At 43.3% G+C, this 16,357-nt stretch overlaps 1 protein-coding gene across 1 annotated transcript; it reads left to right on the forward strand.

Moving 5' to 3' along the window:
* The first annotated feature begins 1,990 nt into the window (after positions 1 to 1,990).
* On the forward strand, positions 1,991 to 16,145 carry wnt7ba (wingless-type MMTV integration site family, member 7Ba). Its single transcript, XM_023969497.2, has 4 exons — positions 1,991 to 2,169; positions 3,703 to 3,929; positions 10,675 to 10,946; positions 15,576 to 16,145. The coding sequence occupies exons 1-4, from the start codon at positions 2,087 to 2,089 to the stop codon at positions 16,053 to 16,055; spliced, it is 1,062 nt and encodes a 353-aa protein (XP_023825265.1). The 5' UTR covers positions 1,991 to 2,086; the 3' UTR covers positions 16,056 to 16,145.
* The last annotated feature ends 212 nt before the right edge of the window (positions 16,146 to 16,357 follow it).

A 16,357-nucleotide genomic window follows, 5' to 3' on the forward strand; every position in this document is an offset into this window, starting at 1 on the left:
AATCAGAAGTAGGACACAAGTTGTGTTTTACTGACAGGGGCTTTGTTGAAATGAAAGATATGAAAGCCTGGATTGAGGTGTTATCAGCTAGAGAATTCTATCTAACTCTAAGGTGGTTCGTTGGCAGAGAGGTTTTAGACAGGGTGAATCTGAGTCTTTGTGGTCACAGATAGTCTGTGACCAAGATAGACTGTGACCAAGAGGTTGGCAAATAGGTTTTAGTAGGAAGAGTGTAGTGCAGTGGTTCCGAACTCAGGTCCTTCGAGTACCCCCAACAGCACACATTTTTGTTGTAGCCACAGACAAAAACACCTGATTCAAGTCATTGAGGGCTTGATGATAAGTTGACATGTTGAATCAAGTGTGCTGTTGGGGTACTGGAGAAGTGGGGAAACACTGGGGTTGTGGTTTGCCTTGCCTGGCTCTTTAAAAGGGTGAATCTGAGTCTGCGGTCACACAGATAGTAGTCTCAGCCTGGTGTGGCTTTTCTGATCTGATATGACTAAAGAATGTGAGATATTTTTCTTCATTTTTTCTTTTATTGATTGAAACAAAGCATGCCTTTCATACTTGAATGACTGCTCAGTGCTCAGCTGGTCCAATCTGTGTTAGCAGACCAAGATGAAGAGCACAACAGTCGGAGGATGTCTTCAACACAACACAACACTTCACTAACATGACAAGACATCTCCGAAAAGGAGAGAGAAGAGACAACATGGGCGTACTTTGCCCTCAGTTATCATCCCATGAGAGAAGTATCCTTGTAAAACTGTCCATGCTTTGAAGGCTGTTTGAAACTAAACAGCACCATCCCCACCCACTGAGATGTTTTACTCACACTAAGTTTCTAGGCAAACAAGCTGCTATTTGCATGGGACATCTTTAAAGGGAAGACTGTAAATATGTCTTTCTTTGTTTCTCATTCCCATCTGATATTCTAGAGTGCTTTTGGTGGTTTTATTTGCATGTCTTGGCAGTTTGAAACATGTGGTTAAAACATGGGCCCGTTTGAGAAGAATCACTCAGAGCTTAGATACAGTTTTGTCTTCATGAACTAGTACATGATTCGTGACAAGATTAATACTAAGAAAAATAATTACATAATAGCTTCTTTCTGCAGTGTGGTGTGTTCAAGATCACAACTATTTGACCTCCTTGAAGTTGACAGTGATGGCAAATGCATTCTACCTTTCAACCACATGAGGGTATCTTCGAGATCTAAAGAGCATTGAGAGAGCAAGATAATTAATTGTGTCCTGAAAGTATTCTACATTATTTCTATACATTGTTATTTAGGGATTGAGTGGTTATATTGTGTGTCCTCCCATGTATGTCCTACCTGTTTCCACAACAACCAATGTTATGGTGTCTCTTTTATCGGTTGAAATGAACAGGACCTGTCATGTATGCCTTCACAAGCAATTGATGGTTTTACAATTGTTTTTACGCGCGCCTTTTACTGAATGGAACATAATTCAATGAGACCTGTTGAAGACGGAATGTCCAGAAATATTAGCCTACCAAACACCATAATGACAACAATATACATTCATAAAGCACATACCATTTTTAAGACAGTATTGGTCACATGGATTCATTGATTGAATGAAAAATATATATTTGGGAGCTAAAATAGTTGTAGTCTCGTCTCTCTACCGTTGTCCCGTTTGGTTTTAACAGGGGGTGGGCGGTTTAGCACTGTCATACTCCCTCCACTGTGTCTCCCTCTGCAAATGATAAAACCGTGTCTCTTGGGAGGCGAAAGCGGCACATCCCTGTTGTCCCGGAATCTAAAATCCACCCCATCAGTCCAGGAGGACAACCACATTCACACCACTGCCGCCAAGAGATGACCCGTCCATTCTCCGCGACCGAAGCCAACGCTACTACCGGGGGGCTTGGAGCTGCATAGCACCAACGCTCCGCCGACTGACCCCAAGAACAAGACGCGACTCACCCAAAGAAGGGAACAGAGATTTTTTTGATACGAACACCCAGGACTACTTATCTCCTAAAGGAATTATCTAGCTAATTTCCTTTTTTCCCCTCACTAAAGCAAGCAGCGGTCGTTGTGTTCAATGACACCATGCTCATTGTCTCGTCCCGCAGTGCGCTGCTGTCCGTCTACTATCCCCAGATCTTCCTCATCCTCACCAGCGGTAGCTACCTGTAGGTTGGCACGTGCTTTTTACCCTTCTCTCCAACAGGTGCTTGTAGAGAGAGCCATGTGATGGTGTGCATTTGTAAGATTTCTTTACATTTTGAATCTCTATTATACACTAATTTAATTAATTTGTTGATTAGGACATTTACGCACGTGAAAAGTATGTGTAGTGTGTAGTGTATAATGCAATTTCACTATAAAATGATCAACCCAAATAAGCTATTGGAACTTATATAATAGCCTATTGTAAAATACTGGGATGGATTGGCCTTTACATTAAATTGTTGGTGCCAAACAACAAATATCTGTTTGGTTTTGTGACTGAAAATAGAATATTAATAACAAAACCTATAAGAAAACCACTTAACAAGAATTAAAAACGTTTAATGAATATTTAACATGCCTGTTGAATAGCTTAATTTAAACGTTATTTGACAAAATGTATTTTCCAACTAGCCTAGAAGTTGTACAGTCAATGGAGAGCTGCTCCAACTTCCCAAACTGACAAATGAAATGAAGTCAATATTTTGATGGATTTATAAATGACTTGTGTTATATTCACAGTGTTCAATAACTAAATTGATGAGATTACCTGACTAGTAGGATTTACGCATTGCAACATGACCATGTTCCAGACACGCTATATTTGTAAAGCAACATATGGAAAAGAGCAACATGTCGCTGGATGATATCCTGTGTTCTGTAGACAGTAGGACGGCACAACTGGTTATTTATTATTACATTAAAATACCCAGGCCCTCACAGAAAGAATGATTACTGCACAGATATGTCTCATACTTGTACAGACAGACCTGACCAATACCTAAAACAGCCCTTGTTGAGGTTCATGGCTTTAGTTAAAATGTGGGAATAAACGGCTATTAGTCAGAGTTGGTTTGTTGTCTGTTCTTCTAAGCTAACCATTGTTTGCTTTTGTGCATTTTAAAACCTGACTCAGTCACCCGAAGTAAATCTTACACACAGTGGTCCTTTAAAATTTATGAGGGTCAAGATGCAGGTTTTCCTTGTTTATCTGAAGTTAGTATTTAACATGTTTATTTGTCAGCCTCAAAACATAATCAATCAAGTGTAAACCAGAAGTTATTGGCAATACAATAGAGATATTGGCCCATTACTGTGATTCGGCTCATTTTCAGGGTTACGGCAAGCCACACGAGTCACGCTCCCCATCCTTTTCTCTTTTTGTAAGAGGGCGGTGGAGCAGGGCCATTCCTAAATGACTCAGATCTATAAGGTCACAATAAACAATCTCAGTGACCTGTGAGCTTGTCTCGAACCAGCTGTGTGTCTTAAATCAGCTGTGTGTCTTAATTAAGTGCTCTATCTAGATTGGTAGATTGGTAACTACCTGCGAGCCAAACCAAAACCTGACTGATGTGAGGGAACACTATAGCCCATGGGGAGACCTGTAGAATCTGTAGCTACAGTCCATGCCACGCCGACTCTGCCCCGCCAACTCTATGCCTTGATGATTAACTATCTCCCTCTCTCTCCCCTCCCCTCTCTCCCCCCCATAGGGCGCTGTCCTCGGTGGTAGCTTTGGGCGCTAACATCATCTGCAACAAGATCCCTGGGCTGGCCCCGAGACAGCGCGCACTCTGCCAGAGCCGCCCGGATGCCATCATCGTCATCGGCGAGGGTGCCCAGCAGGGCATCAATGAGTGCCAGTACCAGTTCCGCTATGGCCGCTGGAACTGCTCCGCCCTAGGCGAGAGGACCGTCTTCGGACAAGAGCTGAGAGTAGGTCAGTCTACCTGCTGCAATTAGTCTAGTCAAACGCACATAACTTGTTAGGGGTGCTGGACTGAAGAAAACTTGTAGGGACAGTTTCCCGGAAGCAGATTAACCCTATTCCTGGACAAAAAAACAATTTTCGATGGAGATTGCCCATTGAGCTTGCTTTTTAATCCAGGACTAGGCTTAATCTGTGTCCGAGAAATCACCCTGTATAGATGAAGTAGGACCTGCAATGTTGTTGGTCGTACTTCATCTCTACTGTACATTCTCTACAGTGTGGCTGCTCCACACTGAGAAGGATATAATATTAGTTTATGATGATGATGCAGTGATTGCATCAGAATGCCCACCAGACGAAGCATTGGTGAGAGGTGAGCATCTGATTGTGCCAACTGGGCAGAATGAGAAGTCACTGGCTTTTCCTGTGCCCCGATGAAAACGTATAGGTCTACTGTCAGTGACTAGTGCCTAACTCACAGTCCAACCAATGCAGTCCAAGGTGCATGACACAAAGCGTAAGCTGGATATATAAAAAAAATCTGACCAGCCACTCTTACAGGAAAATGAAAGTTCAATTAAAGTTGTTTCTGTTGAACTTCCTTTTTCTTCCCAGTGGCTATGTTCAGGTCAGGGCACTGGTTACAGGAGAGGTTATGGTAGTCAGTTCAGGGCAATACAATTTGGTGAAGGTGGGAGCGATAGCTATCATCATGGCCAATTTGGTTGTGGTAGTGTGTGTGGTGCTACTCCTGCAATAGAAGCAACGATGGGAGGTTCACAAACTAGACCTCCTCTTCATTAGAATGAAGAGTGAAGATCTATGGTTAGTGATACTACTTCAGTGAAATCTTCCAGTGAGAATATTATTCTTTCACCATCATCCTCCTTCACTTTTACTCCATAATATTAGGCATAAGGGAACAATTGAAACTTGAAGCCGTGTTGCTAGTGTCCTGAAGGGGTTTCAATCCATGTAGGACAGTCAGTCCATGTAGAAGTCTGTCCTGCTTCTGGGCTTGAGTTTGGTTTGTGGCATTCATTCTTACAACACTGACTGTCCCAAATACAGTAGATCTATATTAATTATTGTGTGAAAATGAACCAGAATGTCCTTAGAAGTGCAACCTCTCCTAACTATCTATACTCATAAACTCTAACATCGCTCTGATCTGGTTTTAGTCAGCATTCCCCTATTTGTTTTATTTCCCACAGCACACCAGTGGTATTGGTCTTAATACGGGCTCTCTTATATAAGTTGTCTATCATTCAGAAATGTTTTGTTGCGGTCTCACTGTGGTTTGGGAACTGTGTTTAATCCAACAGCTCTGGAAACAATCACTTCTCTCACAGACAGGCGGACTGCTGGATCCAGGATCCATTTAGTTGTTTTATTAGAGGAAAGGAAATGTATCTATTCCTCTGTTCACCGTGGTGTGTTAGGGTTATGGTGTGTTAGGTGGCTAATAGGGACACTCAGCTTGTCCCTCTACTGACTGTATATGTTGGGAGAGATTGATATGGCAAGAACTCTGTCGATCTACTGGGAAGTTATGGTCGGACTCACCTCTTGGGTTGTTGTTGGTAGTGATGAAATGTTGGATTTGTCATTCACAGGGCCTGGACAGGCTCATCCTGTGGTCAGTTGATCCATTCGAGTTCATGCATGTATAAAGGCATCACGGGTGTCAAGAAGTTCCTCTTCAAACACTTCATTTGATTGACCTGCAAGGACAGGGAACATACACCATAACTATTGAGTGAGACCGGGGTTTCTGTCTTGACCACTAATCAAGGTCAGCTACAGCAGTTAGAATACCCACAACAATGGAACCAAGCATGTATTACTCTACAATCAAAACACATTTTATATACTGGGGACGACATTTGGCAGTTCGAGGAAAACCTTCACTATTCTACATTTATTGAAAGGTCAGTTTCCCTGGTTCAGACTGATGAGAGAAGACTTCAGAGTTAGTTTAAAGTTATGGATCAGTGAGCCACAGAGCTAATGGGATCTACGAGTGAGTTTGTCAGGTTGGAGAGAAGCCACCCCATTGCCTTCCACTAGACACCATGCATTAATACTCAGGTTGTTGAGGAGAATGGAACCCAACATAGTATCTTGATTGAGGCGGGAAATATCCTATTACAAGGACAACGCAATAGTAATGTTATATAAAGTTGAAGTCGGAAGTTTACATACACTTAGGTTGGAGTCATTAAAACTCGTTTTTCAACCACTCCACAAATTTCTTGCTAACAAACTATAGTTTTGACAAGTTGGTTAGGACATCTACTTTGTGCATGAAACAAGTCATTTTTCAAACAATTGTTTACAGACAGATTATTTAACGTATAATTCACTTATAATTCAATTCCATTGGGTCAGAAGTTTACATACACTAAGTTGACTGTGCCTTTAAACAGCTTGGAAATTCCAGAAAATGGCTTTAGAAGCTTCTGATAGGGTAATTGACATAATTGGAGTCAATTGGAGGTGTACCTGTGGATGTATTTCAAGGCCTACCTTCAAACTCAGTGTCTCTTTGCTTGACATCATGGGAAAATCAAAAGAAATCAGCCAAGACCTCAGATTTTATTTTTAGACCTCCACAAGTCTGGTTCATACTTGGGAGCAATTTCCAAACGCCTGAATGTACCACATTCATCTGTACAAACAATAGCACGCAAGTATATACACCATGGGACCACAGCCCGTCATACCACTCAGGAAGGAGAAGCGTGCAAATCAATTCAAGAACAACAGCAAAGGACCTTGTGAAGATGCTGGAGGAAAAAGGTACAAAAGTATCTACATCCACAGTAAAAGGAGTCCTATATCGACATAACCTGAAAGGCCGCTCAGCAAGGAAGAAGCCACTGTTCCAAAACCGCCATAAAAAAGCCAGACTACGCATGGTGACAAAGATCGTACTTTTTAGAGAAATGTCCTCTGGTCTGATGAAACAAAAATAGAACTGTTTGGCCATAATGCCCATTGTTATGTTAGGAGGAAAAAGGGGGAGGCTTGCAAGCCGAAGAACACCATCCCAACCGTGAAGCACGGGGTGGCAGCATCATGTTGTGGGGGTGCTTTGCTGCAGGAGGACTGGTGCACTTCACAAAATAGATGGCATCATGATGTATGAAAATTATGTCGCTATATTGAAGCAACATCTCAAGACATCAGTCAACAAATTCAAGGTATTGGCGTGACCATCACAAAGCCCTGACTTCAATCCTATAGAAAATTTGTGGGCAGAACTGAAAAAGCGTGTGCGAGCAAGGAGGCCTACAAACCTGACTCAGTTACACCAGCTCTGTCAGGATTTCACCCAATTTAAATTCACCCAATTTATTGTGGGAAGCTTGTGGAAGGCTACCTGAAACGTTTGACCCAAGTTTAAACAATTTAAAGGCAATGCTACCAAATACTAATTGAGTGTATGTAAACTTCTGACCCACTGGGAATGTGATGAAATAAATAAAAGCTGAAATATATCATTCTCTCTACTATTATTCTGACATTTCACATTCTTAAAATAAAGTGGTGATCCTAACTGACCTAAAACAGTGAATTTTTACTTGGATTAAATGTCAGGAATTGTGAAAAACAGAGTTTAAATGTATTTGGCTGAGGTGTATGTAAACTTCCGACTTCAACTGTACAGTAATTCATTTCCTTTCCATGCTATAAATGTTAATGTGTTTGTTCTGAAATGGAAAGCGGGCCATTTGAAAGTCTCTTACGGGTATTTATCGTTGCTTTGACGGTGTAGTTTGACAGAATGATCAATGGTATAGCAGATGTGAGAATGTATCATGTGGTTGTGGGTCTATAACCTATGATAAGTTACCACCACCAGCTACAAAAACAATATGAGTAATGTTCACTTAACATTTATCTACCGTCTTTAAGCTGATTTGTTTGTTTATTAACTTCTTATAAATAATTTACAAGACGTTACATTACATCCATAAACAACTTGTCTAGAGTGAAGGTAGTGAGTTCAAAAACGCTACATTGTCAGCTATAGAATGACAAATGTGTTGGCTGAAGCAGAAACCAACTGGCACACATTAAGTACACTTATAGATAATCTACACTGAACAAAACTATAACTATAAACTATAAACATAACATTTAAAGTGTTGGTCCCATGTTTCATGAGCTGAAATAAAAGATCCCAGATATTTTCCAAATGCTAAAAAGATTATTTCTCTCAAATGTTGTGCACAAATTTGTTTACATCCCTGTTAGTGAGCATTCCTCTTTTGCCAAGATAATCCATACACCTGACAGGTGTGGCATATCAAGAAGCTGATTAAACAACATGATCATTACACAGGTGCACCTTGTGCTGGGGACAATGAAAGGCCACTCTAAAATGTGCAGTTTTGTCACACAACACAATGCCACAGATGAGCGTGCAATTGGCATGCTGACTGCAGGAATGTCCACCAGAGCTGTTGCCAGAGAATTTAATGTTAATTTCTCTACCGTAAGCCAAGACCCAGGGCCTCATTGTAGGCCAATGTCATTTTAGAGAATTTGGCAGTACGTCCAACTGGCCTCACAACCGTAAACCACGTGTATGGCCTAGTGTGGGCGAGCGGTTTGCTGATGTCAAATCAAAATCAAATCAAATTTTATTGGTCACATACACATGGTGAGCAGATGTTAATGTGAGTGTAGCGAAATGCTTGTGCTTCTAGTTCCGACAGTGCAGTAATATCTAACAAGTAATCTAACAATTTTCCAACAACTTCCGAATGAATACACACAAATCTAAAGCGATGAATGAGAATATGTACATAGAAATATATGGATGAGCGCTGGCCGAGCGACATAGGCAAGGTGCAATAGATGGTATAAAATACACTATATACATATGATATGAGTAATGTAAGATATGTAAACATTATTAAAGTGGCATTATTTAAAGTGGCATTGTTTAAAGTGACTAGTGATCCATTTATTAAAGTGGCCAGTGATTGGGTCTCAATGCAGGCAGCAGCCTCTCTGAGTTAGTGATTGCTGTCTGATGGCCTTGAGATAGAAGCTGTTTTTCAGTCTCTTGGTCCCAGCTTTGATGCACCTGTACTGACCTCGCCTTCTGAATGGTAGCGGTGTGAAAGGGCAGTGGCTCGGGTGGTTATTGTCCTTGATGATCTTTTTGGCCTTTATGTGACATCGGGTGCTGTAGGTGTCATGGAGGGCATGTAGTTTACCCCCGGTGATGCGTTGTGCAGACCGCACCACCCTCTGAAGAGCCTTGCGGTTGAGGGCGGTGCAGTTGCCGTACCAGTTTGTTAGGGTTTTGGGTGACAAACCTCTTTCTTCACCACACTGTCTGTGTGGGTGGACCATTTCAGTTAGTCTGTGATGTGTACGCAGAGGAACTTAATCAATCAAATTGATTTATACAGCCCTTCTTACATCAGCTGATGTCACAAAGTGCTGTACAGAAAACTTTCCACCTTCTCCACTGCTGTCCCTTCGATGTGGATAGGGGGATCCTCCCTCTGCTGTTTCCTGAAGTCTACGATCATCTCCTTTGTTTTGTTGATTTTGAGTGAGAGGTTGTTTTCCTGACACCACACTCCGAGTGCCCTCATCTCCTCCCTGTATCGTCGTTGTTGGTATTCAAGCTCACTACTGTTGTGTCGTCTGCAAACTTGATGATTTGAGTTGGAGGCGTGCATGGCCACGCAGTCGTGGGTAAACAGAAAGTACAGGAGGGGGCTGAGCACGCACCCTTGTGGGGCCCCAGTGTTGAGAGTCAGCGAAGGGGAGATGTTGTTTCCTACCTTCACCACCTGGGGGCGGCCCGTCAGAAAGTCCAGGACCCAATTGCACAGGGCGGGGTTGAGACCCAGGGCCTCCAGCTTAGTGGGTACTATGGTGTTGAATGCTGAGCTGTAGTCAATGAATAGCATTCTTACATAGGTATTCCTCTTGTCCAGATGTGATAGGGCAGTGTGATGGCGATTGCATCGTCTGTGGACCTGTTGGGTCAATGTTGGGTCAACGTTGTGAACAGAGTGCCCCATGGTGGCGGTATGGGCAGGCATAAGCTAGGGACAACGAACATAATTGTATTTTACTGATGGCAATTTCAATGCACAGAGATACGGTGACGAGATCCTGAGGCCCATTATTGTGCCATTCATCCGCCGCCCAGTTCTTCAATGGCCTGCATACTAACCAGACATGTCCCCCTATTTCCTTATATGAACTGTAACTTTAATTGTTGCATTTATATTTTTGTTCAGTATATATACTCTATAATACTATAGTACATATACTACTATAGTAATACTATAGTACATACAGTAGTTTTTACTGTATCTGCTGTACAGACACAGATACAGTAAGGCTCCTTTGGACAACCAGCAGATGTCACTTGGGTTTTATCAGTGGAGTCTTACCCAGCCCACCTGTTAAAAATTAGGGCTCTGACAAGAGTCAGTTCGACAGAGACTATCAAATAAGGAATGGTAGGTATTTATTAGCCTGTTACAGGTTAATTACATTAGACTAGTATAAGGCCGAACTGCAGTCAGGTCACCTAGTAATGTAAAGTGTGGATGAATTTTGTTGTAGTGGGCCACAAGCCTTTCATTAGGCCACAACATAAAATACTATACTGTATTGTAACATAAACTCATACTCATACTATGCACTACAACTCACCTAGGACTAGTGCAAGATAACTCCCTGCCGCTCTCTCCCTCTCTCTCCTCCCCAGGTAGCCGAGAGGCGGCGTTCACATATTCCATCACGGCGGCCGGCGTGGCACATTCGGTGACAGCGGCGTGTAGTCAGGGAAACCTGAGCCAGTGTGGCTGTGACAGGGAGAAGCAAGGCTACCATGACCAGGAGGAGGGCTGGAAGTGGGGAGGCTGCTCAGCCAACATCAAGTACGGCGTGGAGTTCTCCAGACGCTTCGTGGATGCCCGAGAGATCAAGAAGAACGCCCGACGTCTGATGAACCTGCATAATAATGAGGCAGGACGAAAGGTAAAGTGACTGACACTGCTTGTCTTGTTAACTGGGGTTTTAAGACACCTAACAAACATGTAGTTGTTTCTGTAGTGATCTAGAATATCAGACAATAGAATATAATACAACTCAATCAGGAAAGTATACTGAACAAAAATATAAATGCAACATGCAAAGTGTTGGTCCCTTGTTTCATGAGCTGAAATAAAAAAATCCCGGAAATGTTCCATACGCACAAAAAGTCTATTTCTCTCACATTTTGTGCAGATTTGTTCACATCCATGTTAGTGAGCATCTCTCATCTGTCAAGGTAATCCATCCACCTGATAGGTGTGGCATATCAAGAAGCTGATTAAACAGCATGATCCTTACACAAGTGCACCTTGTGCTGGGGACAATAAAAGGCCACTCTAAAATGTGCAGTTTTGTCACACAACACGGTTGTCTCAAGTTTTGAAGGAGAGTGCAATTCGCATGCTGACTGAAGGAATATCCACCAGAGCTGTTGCCAGATAATTTAATGTTAATTTCTCTAAAACATTGTTTTAGCGAATTTGGCAGTACGTCCAACCAGCCTCACAACCGACCTCCACATCTGGCCTCTTCACCTGCGGGATCGTATGAGACCAGCCAACCGGCCAGCTGATGAAACTGTGGGTTTGCACAACCAGAGAATTTCTGCACAAACTGTCAGAAACTGCATCAGGGAAATTCATCTGTGTGCTCGTCTTCCTCACCAGGGTCATGACCTGACTGCAGTTCGGCGTCATAACCAACTTCAGTGGGCAAATGCTCCCCTTCGATGGCCACTGGCACGCTAGAGAAGTGTGCTCTTCACAGATGAATCCCGTTTGTTTTCTCTGGATTGATGTGTATGACAGCGTGTTCCAGTTCCCAGCAATATCCAGCAACTTCGCACAGCCATTGAAGAGTGGGACAACATTCCACACGACACAATCAACAGCCTGATCAACTCTATGCGAAGGAGATGGTTTTCTGGTTTTCTGATCCATGCCCCTACCTTTTTTTAAAAGGTATCTATGACCAACAGATGCATATCTGTATTCCCAGTCATGTAAAATCTATAGATTAGGGCCTAAGGAATTTATTTCAATTGACTGATTTCCTTATGAACTATAACTCGGTAAAATCTTTGAAATCGTTGCATGTTGCATTTATATATTTTTTCAGTGTAAATATAAGTTCAGAGGAGACCGCATCGCTGTGCTAAATTATGCTATACTGTGTTTCAGAATGTGTGTGTCTGTGAGAGCACATGCGTGTGTGCCTGCCCATGTGTGTGCGTGAACTCGCCCCTGTGTGTATATATGTGTGTGTGTAAGCGGAGGGAACGCAAGGCCAGGCAAACCGGTTGCCAAATGGAGTCCTGCCATAACCCTGCAGTCCCATTCATTGAAATACAGAGCATTAAGTCAGGATACAGGATATTATTGCAAAGTCTCTCTCTCTTCCTCTCTCGGTGGCAGCCCCCAAAACCATGCTGCTGCACCACTGCACACACTGAACCAACCTAATCAAGAGCCAATTCCCCTAACTTGATAGCAGGGCAGATCAAGAGCAACAGGCTTGATACACTGATACACTCGTACATGATAGGCTAGTAGGCTACATACTGGCCACCCAGTTAGAAGTTTTTAATTCCTATTGACAATGCATCAACACTGATAGATATTGCTTTGTGTTAGAATTTTCTATTCTTTTTTGGGGAACATTAGTCTACATAAACATTTCAGATTTGGTCACAACTAAACTCACATTTCTGGCCCTCGCTACATATTCGTCGCCAGACCCACTGGCTCCAGGTCATCCATAAGTCTATGCTAGGTAAAGCTCTGCCTTATCTCAGCTCACTGGTCACGATAACAACACCCACCCGTAGTCCCCCGCTCCAGCAGGTATATCTCACTGGTCTACCCCAAAGCCAACACCTCCTTTGGTCGCCTTTCCTTCCAGTTCTCTGCTGCCAATGACTGGAACGAATTGCAAAAATCGCTGAAGCTGGAGACTTATATTTCCCTCACTAACTTTAAACATCAGCTATCTGAGCAGCTAACTGATCGCTGCAGCTGTACACAGCCCATCTGTAAATAGCCCCCTAATCCACTAACTCATCCCATTTGTTTTTATTTCGTTTTCTGCTCTTTTGCACACCAGTAGTTTCTACTTGCACATCACCATCTGCTCATCTATCACTCCAGTGTTAATTTGCTAAATTGTAATTACTTTCGCTACACAGCCTATTATTGCCTTACCTCCTCACGCCATTTGCACACACTGCTATAGACTCTTTTTTCCCTATTGTGATATTGACTGTACGCTTGTTTATTCCATGTGTAACTCTGTGTTGTTGTTTGTGTCGCTCTGCTTTGCTTTATCTTGGCCAGGTCGCAGTTGTAAATGAGAACTTGTTCTCAACTAGCTTACCTGGTTAAATAAAGGTGAAATAAAATAAAAATAAAAACTGTCACTGCGTTTATTTTCAGCAAACTTAACACGTGAAATTTGTATGTACATAACAAGATTCAACACTGAGACATAAACTGAACAAGTTCCACAGACATGTGACTAACAGAAATGGAATAATTGGTCCCTGACAAAGGGGGTCAAAATCAAAAGTACAGTCAGTATCTGGTGTGGCCACCAGCTGCATTAAGTACTGCAGTGCATCTCCTCCTCATGGACTGCACCAGATTTGCCAGTTCTTTCTGTGAGATGATACCCACTCTTCCACCAAGGCACCTGCAAGTTCCCGGACATTCCTGGGGGGAATGGCCCTAGCCCTCACCCTCCGATCCAACAGGTCCCAGACGTGCTCAATGGGATTGAGATCTGGGCTCTTCGCTGGCCATGGCAGACCACTGACATTCCTGTCTTGCAGGAAATCACGCACAGAACGAGCAGTATGGCTGGTGGCCTTGTCATGCTGGAGGGTCATGTCAGGATGAGCCTGCAAGAAGGGTACCACATGATGGAGGAGGATGTCTTCCCTGTAACGTACAGCGTTGAGATTGCCTGCAATTACAACAAGCTCACTCAGATGCAGTGACACACTGCCCCAGACCAAAACGGACCCTCCACCTCCAAATCGCTCCAGAGTATAGGCCTCGGTGTAACGCTCATTCCTTCAACGATAAATGCGAATCCGAACACCACCCCTGGTGAGACAAAACCGCGACTCATCAGTGAAGAGCACTTTTTGCCAGTCCGGTCTAGTCCAGAGATGGTGGGTTTGTGCCCATAGACGACGTTGTTGTGATGTCTGGTGAGGACCTGCCTTACAACAGGCCTACAAGCCCTTAAGTCCAGCCTCTCTCAGCCTATTGCGGTTAGTCTGAGCACTGATGGAGGGATTGTGCGTTATTGGTGTAACTCGGGCAGTTGTTGTTGCCATCCTGTACCTGTCCCACAGTTGTGATGTTCGGATGTACCGATCCTGTGCAGGTGTTGCTACACATGGTCTGCCACTGTGAGAACGATCAGCTGTCCATCCTGTCTCCCTCTAGCGCTTAGGCGTCTCACAGGCCAGTTGCAATTTATTGTCCTGGCCACATCTGCAGTCCTCATGCCTCCGTGTCTAAGGCACGTTCACACAGATGAGCAGGGACCCTGGGCATCTTTCTTTTGGTGTTTTTCAGAGTACGTAGAAAGGCCTCCTTAGTGTCCTAAGTTTTCATAACTGTAACCTAATTGCCTTCAGTCTGTAAGCTGTTATTGTCTTAGCGACCGTTCCACAGGTGCATGTTCATTACTTGTTTATGGTTCATTGAACAAGCATGGGAAACAGTGTTTAAACCCTTTACAATGAAGATCTGTGAAGTTATTTGGATTTTTACGAATCATCTTTGAAAGACAGGGTCCTGAAAAAGGGAAAAAGGTTTCTTTTTTTTGCTGAGTTTATATACAGTAACTCAACCCTAAATGGTAAACTGTCATCTGTCAAATGTGTCCGCTAAATATATCCGCAAGACATCAAAACTTAAATCACACATGAAACCCCGTTATACAGGTTTTGGTTACATGAGAGTTCTGGTCGTTTATTCTGTCCATTGTGGTCCTTAGGAAGGTCAAGTTAGTAAGAGAGTAGAGGCTTGAACCATAAGTTATTTTCCCTTTATTTTTATTACACATAGCTGAAATTTGTAGTCCATATGGACGTTAGGCTATATTGCAGGAGATGCCCTTAATTAATAGACGTAATGTATTGTAGAACTGTTGAATGAATGGAAAATACAATTTGTGGATATGTGGACTGGCCTAAACTCTTTCATACAAATCTCCAATTCACATCACTTTGAATTAAGTAGTTAAGATGTAACTCTTAAGAGTGTGCTTCCGAACTCAATGACAATGGTAGCATGTGTCTAACTAGCCTGATCCACCATCCTGACCGCTGGGCTCAGTTTGTTTCACTTCACGTTATCACCTAATTTGTGTAGAGAAACAGAATGTAAGCTCGTGAGATCAGGATGGATCAATGACATTACTCTAAAATACTTTAAGCTACCTACACACAACTATTCAACATTTGGGATTTGCCAACTCTTACTCAAAGCATGTATCTAACCCTCGGGTCATGTCAACCTTTTCCAAACCTTGTATCCAACCCTCTTCTCTCCTCTCCCTCAGATCCTGGAGGAGCGTATGAAGTTGGAGTGTAAGTGTCACGGCGTGTCGGGCTCCTGCACCACCAAGACCTGCTGGATCACCTTACCCAAGTTCCGGGAGATTGGCTACATCCTGAAAGAGCGCTACAGCGAGGCGGTCCAAGTCGAACCGGTCCGGGCCTCCCGTCTCCGCCAACCCTCCTTCCTTCGGCTGAAGGAGGCGCGGGGCTACCAGAAACCCACGGACACAGATCTGGTCTACCTGGAGAGGTCTCCTAACTACTGCGAGGAGGACACGGCGACAGGGAGCACAGGGACGCGGGGGAGGCTGTGTAACCACACGTCACCCCATACCGACGGCTGCAATCTGATGTGTTGTGGTAGAGGCCACAACACCCACCAGTATACCCGTGTGTGGCAGTGCAACTGCAAGTTCCAGTGGTGCTGTTTTGTGAAGTGTAACACGTGCAGTGAGAAGTCTGAGGTGTTCACCTGCAAATAAAGGATGGATGGACGGTCAGATGGATGGAGGGGGACGGAGGGATGAAAGACGGAGCTGGGAAAAGGGACAAGGCAAGGCCATGAGAGAGGATACAAGGAAAAAAGGATACTAGGACGTGGACTTAGTGGGGAAAGACTTCAGGAGGGACTCTACAGAGTGGATTTGGAAAATTGTTCGATTCTTCACGGCTTCATTTTGCACATTGGACGTCCTACTTTATTTAAAAAAACAAAGAAAAGATTAAATGTACTAAAATGACTTTGAGAGAAAATACTTTGAGAAGTAGGCAAATAATGTTTTCT

This window comes from Salvelinus sp. IW2-2015, linkage group LG3, assembly GCF_002910315.2.
Source record: "Salvelinus sp. IW2-2015 linkage group LG3, ASM291031v2, whole genome shotgun sequence".
Taxonomy (NCBI): domain Eukaryota; kingdom Metazoa; phylum Chordata; class Actinopteri; order Salmoniformes; family Salmonidae; genus Salvelinus; species Salvelinus sp. IW2-2015.